The 8,742-nt window shown below is 33.8% G+C and overlaps 1 protein-coding gene across 1 annotated transcript; it reads left to right on the forward strand.

Moving 5' to 3' along the window:
* Positions 1-1,116: 1,116 nt before the first annotated feature.
* On the forward strand, positions 1,117-7,550 carry LOC102582509 (inactive poly [ADP-ribose] polymerase RCD1-like). The gene is made up of 7 exons (XM_006365908.2): positions 1,117-1,447; positions 2,959-4,177; positions 4,556-4,797; positions 5,600-5,673; positions 6,412-6,576; positions 6,689-6,784; positions 7,209-7,550. Exons 2-7 carry the CDS (start codon positions 3,078-3,080, stop codon positions 7,314-7,316), a joined length of 1,785 nt encoding a protein of 594 aa, XP_006365970.1. The 5' UTR covers positions 1,117-1,447; positions 2,959-3,077; the 3' UTR covers positions 7,317-7,550.
* Positions 7,551-8,742: the final 1,192 nt, after the last annotated feature.

Genomic DNA, 8,742 nt, shown 5'->3' on the forward strand with positions numbered 1-8,742 from the left:
GGGGGTTTGGGGGGGAGGGTTGGGGTAGGTGTGGGTTAAAGAAAATAAAAAAATGAAATTTTTAATTTTTTTTAAAAAAACAAACTTTTGAATCGAAAATTTTAAAATTTAAACCATTTTTCATAAATAAAATTTTAAGTTGTGAATTTTTTTTCTTTGGTTGGGACTTGGGGGGAGGGGCAGGTGTGGGGGTAGGGATAAAAAATTTGATTTTTTTCAAAAAAAAAGATGTAATTTAAAGTTGGAGGAGAGTTTTGGAAAATATTTTCCTTAATTTTTGAAGGGAAGTCATTTTCCTTAAATTTGAGGAAAATGAGTTGATTCGGAAAACATTTTCCAAACATTTGAGGCTAACCAAACATGAGAAAATTGGAAAATGTTTTCCTCCATACCAAACACACCCTAAGATTTTTAATTTTTGAAGGGAAGTCATTTTCCTTAAATTTGAGGAAAATGAGTTGATTCGGAAAACATTTTCCAAACATTTGAGGCTAACCAAACATGAGAAAATTGGAAAATGTTTTCCTCCATACCAAACACACCCTAAGAGTTCGTAAATTCAACCTCCACAAATCATTACAAGATAGATGCACTTACATTATAAGGAGAGAATACAAATTAATATTAGTGCATTTCTAACGAGTCATTATATGATTCGCTTTTTTTCCATTGAACCTGATTATTGAATTTCTAGTCTCAAGTTGGATTTCCTCATATATGACACTTGAAATTAGTGGCTTCAATCTCATCCCCTCAATGTGCTCCAAGCATTTTTTCTTGCTAAGGTCTTAGTTTATGAATTTACAAGACTATCACAAGTTTTAATACAATTAATATTGATGATTACGAGTGATCAATATGATCTCATAATATTGTGTTTTCTCATAATGTGTATGAATTTATTGTTATAGTAACAATTTTTTAATTTTTTATTTCAAGTTTGGAAAAATAATAATTTACTTTTCTCATTCCAACAAATAGCACCAAATTTTCTATTGTTTAAATATACTAATTTACATAATTTTTAATTTATTAAAGAAAAATAAAATCAATACTATAGAAAACTATATATTCTCCATTTTAGATAGTAAAACAAAAAAGGGCCAAGTAGTTTTTTTTTTCCCTCTATGTGCCGTTGTCTTTTTCCTCCTTTTCTTTGCGCCTAAGCAAAGCTATAAAACCCCAAATATTCAAAGTCTACAACGTAATAAAATTTGGATAATCCAGTAATTAATGTTGTATACTAGTAGTTGAATTTCTCAAAACCATTGTATTTATATATAAAATCATTCTTAGTTGTAGTTGAATTTCACAAAACAATTGAACAAAAAAAATTACTAATTTTTTCACTGATATCATCTGCTAATCAGCTTTTCTTTGCTTTGTTTTCTCTGCTCTGCGCTTTGATAACATTTTTTTTAATCAATGAAGGATATCTGTTATCGTGGTAAGAATCCCTTTTTGTTTATGATTTTTTTTCTTGTAAAAGTTTAGGGATCTGAATTAATCTGTTTCGATTTGCTTTATTCTGGAAATGTTGTTACCTGATTTTGATTTTCTGGGAGTATCCGCTTGCATTTTTAGTTTTTTCTGGGTTTAATTTTACGATTTAATTGAGTTTAGTTGCTTGTTTATGACTGATTTCCTATTTGGTGTTACCATTTTTTTGCCTTTTTATATGGTGGGTATTAGACTGGGCGGAGTTTAAGAGGTTAAATTTGATTTTTTTTTATTATATTAGTGATTTGAAAGTTAGGGTTTGGTAGAGAAAATCAAAGTTAAAAAAATTGAATAGTAGGTGGTGTTTATCTGTGAAAGATCTTTTCAAAACCTACATTTTTTTTAATAATTTAAATTCGTGAAAGTTTTTAGAGTAGTCTTGAAATGGGAATGAGTTCAAACCCTAGGGAGTATTTCTCAAATGTTTTTTGAGGATTTAGCAGTATTAAAAAGAACTACTACTTCTTTAATGTTAAGGGTTATAGTTGGAAACAATTGCCAACTTTACTTATGAATTTTTTAAGTTACAATTATTTGGGACAAATTTTTTGAGTTAAAACGACAGGTAAAATGGGAGAGAGAGAGAGGGAGGGAGTGTGTATATGCGTGTGTATATATAGGGGAGTTCTAAGCAAGGATGTCTTTCGCATACAATAATATGATAGGACGAAGGGATGTGTGGATTGGGATAGAGAAAAATCTCCTCTCTTTGAGAAGAGAAATGGTGGACTATGATGTGGGATCAATATATTTAGGAAAAATACTGATGGAGAACATTGACCTCTCTTTTTTTCTTTTCAGAAAAAAATTATTGTTTTTTTTCCTATTATTTATTGCTTTGTAGTGCAGAAGTTTGATTTCAAACATCTATTTATGAATTGTACATTTGCTTTTGATTTGGAAACTGACAAAATTTACATTTCAGAGGAGGCCAATTAGATTATCTCTGTTAGCTTACATTGTGCAAAAGGTAAGAATTTGTTGACTTTACACCAACTTTATGGAAAAAATTGACTTGTACAGCAATTGCCGTGCAGTGCAGAAGTTGGTTAGTATCTCAAACTAACCTATGTTCTGTGCACACTTTATTGTTCCTCTTAGAATATAATATATCTTTGTTTTCAAAAATGGTAAATGGTTTGTGACTTCAGTTGGATGCATTTCAATGTTTTGTCTTCTCACCTTTCCTGTGGTAAAGTATGATGTATACTTTTGTGTTAGAAACTTAGACCAATTAGCTATTCAAGTGTTCACTTGGCATCGGTTGCTTTAATAACATATGTATGGACTTCTATATTTCTATGGAATGCCTTTGTTCAATTTGTCGAGTATCTGCTTTCTAAAAAAATTGAAGCTGGACAAAGCCCTTTAAGTTGCAGTCAACTGATATATTCATGAAGATGCTGTTATGGATTCCTTTTTTGACTGATTGACTTCCTATTTGTTTTTCTTTGCTAGGTTTTGCATTTTCTTCTATATGATGTGGCTTCCCGGAAATTTATTACAGATGGTTTTTACTATTAGTATTTAGCCTTTTTGTTTGGTACTTGTAAATCGATAGTTAATCTGTAGATAAAATGGAACCAAAGGGGGTTGGATTGTTAGATAGTGGCCGTAGGACTGTGGTTGGAGCAAAGAGTAAAGTGGCTTCTCAGAATTTGGCACATTTGTTTAGAGCCAGCAGTGAGAAAATATCAATTCAATCTAACTGTGATAGCAAGCTTGAGAAGAGGAAAAGGATCGTTGACTGCGAGTCTAATTGTCAATCACATCTCAGGAAATCTGTACACAAGAACTACCTGAACTTTAAGAGAAGCAGACTGCCTCAACGTGTACTGTTTTATCAGAACGGTGAATGGACCGACTTCCCTCAAGATATTATTCCTATAGTTAAAGAAGATTTTCAGGCAAAAAAGGCTGTTATTGAGGTGAAAGTTTGTGACTTTCATATAATTCTTGATACTCTACATATGGTTCAAATAGATATGATAAATGGTTTACAGAAACCTATTGCCTGGATAGATGAAGTAGGTAGGTGTTTCTTCCCTGAGTCGTATCTTATCAGTAGTGAAATGCATGGGAATTTTGAAACCCTGTTAAAGAGAACTGAAGAGTTCATGACAACTGAGCCAGCTAGGATAACTGATATTAAGTTGCAACTTGACATTGACTTAAATGGACTGGATAATCGTAATTTGGAAGAAGATGTGGAAGAGTCAAATATCGGTTATAAGAGGATTAAAGTATATCCTCCTAAAGACAGTCAAGAATTTGCTGATTATAAAAAATCAGATGCAAAAATGGAACAAGTTGCAGAAAATAAACAGAACCAGGAAACACCGTCTCCTGACTTAGTAGCTAGCCTGATATTGGTGAATGCAGAATCTGTCGAAAATATGTTTATTATGGGAATGAATGTTATCCCCAACAAGGATGAGATCAAAATTACCAAATGCTCTAGTAATTATTTGAGAACTCACTTGGAACTCTTTGAGAAGCAGGTTGAAATAACGCAAAAATATCGTGGAAACGCAAATGTTCGATATGCTTGGCTTGCCGCTTCCAAAGATTTGATATCTACAATTATGAAGTACGGCCTTGCACCTGGAGGACCTAAGTATAGGCCTAAATTTGGAGTTGGAGTTCACCTTAGTGCTCTCCATTGTGCCTTCAAAAGGTTTGAATACATTCTCTTTATCGAACATCATTCATAACTGACTATATTTTGCATTTTCAGCAAGGTCAAACTGTGGTCAGTTATCAGATTAAAAGCTTTTTCTGATTTGGTACTTCCTAATCATTTGATGGCTCCCCCCCTCAGAAAGAAAAAGAGGAAAACAATACCTAATCCCTAAAGAAAAGAATGCTGTAGGTTTTCTTTTATTTTCAGTGAAAAGGAGTGACTTATATTCTTGTATGATTCGTAATATGAATCTCCACATGACTAACAAAGAAAGCTCTCTTTTTTGTCTTGTTTATGTCTGTTATTGTTTTCTTTGAGGATCTAACATCAACCTTCATATTTTATCTCTCTTCCTCTCTTCCTCTCTTCCAGTGCTATTAATTGCGATGCTGATGAAAATGGCGTACATTACATGGTTTTTGCTCGTGTAATTTTGGGTAATGTGGAACCTTTGCACTGCGGATCTGAACAATGGCATCCCAGTGACGAAAAATACGATAGTGGAGTTGATGATCTCGAGAATCCTACTCATTATGTTGTTTGGAATATGAATTTGAATACACATATATACCCAGTGTGTGTTGTGAGCTTCAAAATTCCTCCAGGAGCTGAAGGTAATGTCCACTTTGTTCCTATATTGAAGCATCAGGATGACACGATCTGTATAGGCCTTATAACTCTAACAATTTTTTTTGAAACTGTTGTTAGTGTCTACAACCATGGAGCCTGCTTCACATTACTCTCTCTTTTCATGTCGGGCCATTCCCACCTCTCTTTCCTTGAAGTGGAAACTTCACCCTTATTTGTTAAACTTTTCAGAAGTATCATATTCACTTTTATCTTTGTGAAAGTCAAATGCCAGAAAAAAATACAGTGTCTTAACTGTACTTGGGCCCTAGTTTTCCTCATAACCAATTTCTTCTCAATGAATTTTTGGAGTTAAAATTGAATTTCAAGTTAGTTAGTCTTTTGGCAATAAGAGTTAGTTATTTAGTAAGTGTGTCGAAAGTATAGCAAGCTACATTTGTTTCATTTCAAAGTAACAAGAAGTATTTATGCCTTAGTTAAGGATTATTCATTTGATTGGGAAGTGAAATAGGAGAATTGGTTTAGACACGGTATATTATCAACTATATACTCTTATTTTTCCAAACTATGATCAATTATAGTATATTTCCTTTGAGACATTTGCTTTCCGGAAAAACTTTGAATATAAGAATTATGAGGTGAAATTCTCAATGTTCTCTAGATCTGTGAAATAAATGAAAGTGACAAGTTTGTTGCTGATTTCAGGTTTTTATTAGGATTCTTGTCAACTTAAATATTTTTAGCATTTTAAAAATTGCGGAAAACTTTAAATATTTCTCATAGAAAAATCATGCAGCACTTGAATTAACGCTACTACACTTTTTACAGGACCCCACTTTGGAAATGATAGTCGGATTGATGTCTCAGGTGTCAATACTTGTCCTCGGGGCCCTGTGGAACAGGTACCCACAAATACATTTCCGAAGGACTTGGGAAGTTAAGCTACAAATATTGTACACTTAGGTAGTTGGGGGGATTTGATTATATGATCTTCATTGAACTGAAAGATGGGGGGAGTTGTGGAGAGACAGTGTTGGACATGCAACAAAAGCGAAATGAACTGTCTGATAATATGACCTTGAAATAAATTTAGGATTTTGAAAAACTTCTAAAGAAATCAAGCACAATGGGAAAAGAAGAGGAACATGAAGTTCACTAATTCGAAAGACCATGTCTTGAATTTCTTTGGCAAAATGAGTGAACATCAAAAAACAGAAAGTTATTTTATATGCTTTGACATGTTTGCTGCGTATATTTATTGTATCGATTTATCTTCTTGATCAATGGTTGAGTTACTTCCTCAGATGCATGCTAGTTATCTAGGACATCATTGATGACATAGGCACTTGATAAAGTACTCTCTAGATGACAGTTTGATATTATTTAACGGGTTTGCAATTGTTAAGTACTAGTATAAGGTATGTGGTGCAACAAATAATCTGCATCCACCATTGCAAAGGCATAGTAATTGCTCTTGCACGTGCTTAAACACCGGTATTATTCATCTGTCGCACAAGAAACATTTCTGTTTTACGTGTCCTACAAGAAACATGTCTGTTTTGCAGCCTTGCTGGAATTGTATCTGTTCATCATTAACTGCAGATCTTTTTAGGTAACAGTTTTTGTATTTTCATCTTTAGGGAAGTCATCGTTATCAAATATCACTGGTTAAGTTGGCCCTAGAAGAGGCTGCGAGGATTCCAAAGTCCCTTGGGGTGCCATTTTCCTTGTTGATTGATGCAATCTCCAATGAAGTAACTGCCGAGAAAATGAACCATGTTACTAGAAATCTTGAGTTGCTTGAGGTTTTGTATACATACAGAATCTTTTCCTCTCATTTTACACCTGAATTTTTGTATTTCATCTTGTTGTTCTAATGATTTTCTTCTCTTATGGTTCCTTCTCCGACATTGATAGTTCAAGAAGATATGTAGGGATGAATTTGAGAAACGGTTGAGGTTTATCGTAGGCGATACTCTGTTGAAGTCCACAATGAAAAGTTTGCTGTGCAAGGTATGTCCTGTGCCTTGTATCTTGAGAATTTGTGAAGTTACATGTCAAGTGACTTGCTGTCTAAATTGAGAGCTGCCTTATATTTATTACACATGCTTTACTTTCAAGTAAGCTGGCTTATATTTACTTTTTAAAGTAAAAATGGATATAAGTAAGGGTATTTGCACTATTTTAGGTATTCTAATCCATTTTTGTTAATAATTGCATTTTCTCAATCTATATTCTATCACTCCGCATAAATTAATTACATATTGCATGAGTTACTTACAAGGGAGTGAAATTGGTATCCAGTTACCTTGGTTTATGCCGAGATCATCTTTTCTTCTTTGCAAAGTCAAATGAGCCGAAGTGTTCCTTCTTTTACTTTTTATTTATTTTATCTTATTGTTTGTTTACTTCTTTGTATTTTGTTTCTCTTTGGCAGATACAATCTAAACCCATTGAATTGGTTCAGCCAAAGCAAGAGCCACAAAGTGCTGCCTTCAAAGGAAATACTGCCCAATTCCATTGGCTAGAGCCACAGACCGAGTAACCGTTATGTGGAACACCTTCTCTCTGTTGTAGTGAGATTGCTTAGATTGTTGGATTTCCTTTCCTACAGTAATGTGATGGTAAAACATCTGATCTTTTGTCCTAGAATATGGATTCCTAAAGTAGTTAGTTTCCTTTTTTCGAACTAGCTTAACAGTTTAGTTTCAGCTACTCTCTGAAATGAATGCTTATAAAGTTTGTCTTTGAAGTTTATATTTCATCCTCGTTCTGCCTTTGATCCATATATATGTGTGTGTGTGTGTCTTGTAAGAGATCTTTCTAACTGTATCCATGAAGATGGTATATGGCAATGCATCAAAACTGGGATACTGTGAATTGCCCAACTCACGGCATCAGCTTTTGGTCTATACTATTGCTGGTGTGAATGTTGCTCACCTTGTGTAACATTCTTGTTTCTCCGTTTTTCTCTTATACTGTTTGGTGATCATGTCTCCAATATTTATGGGTTTGTATGAGCTTGTGTCCAAGCTGTGTGTACAGTTGGCTTTATGCCAATTATATGTAACACTTCATTCACACACTTCGAGTTTTTCCCTTCTCATGAGGCTATAGGAGTCTACATGTTGCTGTTCTCATCAAGGGCATGTCTGAGCCATTGAGCTGCTAGATATAGGGTTTGTATTAACAACATGTGAGCAACGACTCAGGAAAAGCTCGATCTCGTAAAATTATTGGTGTGCTAGTTCCCAGGTGAGGCTGTCCATGACTTAAGGATGTTTGACATAGTTGTAGGTTGATGAAGGTAACAAACATTACAAAGATGGTGAGTTAAGAGTTGGTATAGTTTCTACCATTCCTAATTTGTAGTAAGTAAATGAATGTTACTACTTGTCCCAATTTGGATCAGTGTTTCTGTCCGTGAGTTTCTTTGATTGATTGGACTTGCATGTTGTATAAAAATGTCCCCACCTCAATAACTACTAATGTCATTTCTTTCATTCTTGATTGAAGGAAATGGAACTACAGAAAAAAAATGAGAAAATTATGGGCAATGACCAGAGTTCAACCATTAATAGATCACAATAAAAATGCCCTATGGATTGTCGTTCAATAATTCTCTGTTACTATTGTAGAAGAAAGGTCAGTTTTACAACTATGAGTGTGTCCGTTACAAAGGAAAATATTATCGTGGAAAATATTTTTCAAAAAAATAAGTGACTCTTTTTTACTTGTTTTTTTTTTTTTTTTTTTTTTTTTTTTTATGGGTTGCTTTTCTTGAATGAATTGTTTATGCTTTTGATCATGTGATATCTGTTCTACCCTCGAGAATGCTTTATTATTCCCATCTCTTAACCAATCAAAAAACAAGAAGGCTTTAGTATTCCCTATCTCTTTCAATCCTGCCTGCCTGCCTGCTTTTTACCTCAAAAAAAGAGGAAAATGGCTGCTTTCTTATTTACACGATC

This window comes from Solanum tuberosum, unplaced genomic scaffold (genome assembly GCF_000226075.1).
Source record: "Solanum tuberosum cultivar DM 1-3 516 R44 unplaced genomic scaffold, SolTub_3.0 scf00593, whole genome shotgun sequence".
Classification (NCBI taxonomy): domain Eukaryota; kingdom Viridiplantae; phylum Streptophyta; class Magnoliopsida; order Solanales; family Solanaceae; genus Solanum; species Solanum tuberosum.

Excerpts from the sequence above, each read along its gene's own strand:
- LOC102582509 (XM_006365908.2), top strand. The coding sequence starts at position 3,078 with ATGGAACCAAAGGGGGTTGGATTGTTAGATAGTGGCCGTAGGACTGTG. Across the intron at positions 4,798-5,599 it reads AATTCCTCCAGGAGCTGAAG|GACCCCACTTTGGAAATGAT; the intron begins GTAATGTCCACT and ends CACTTTTTACAG. Across the intron at positions 6,785-7,208 it reads TGAAAAGTTTGCTGTGCAAG|ATACAATCTAAACCCATTGA; the intron begins GTATGTCCTGTG and ends TCTCTTTGGCAG.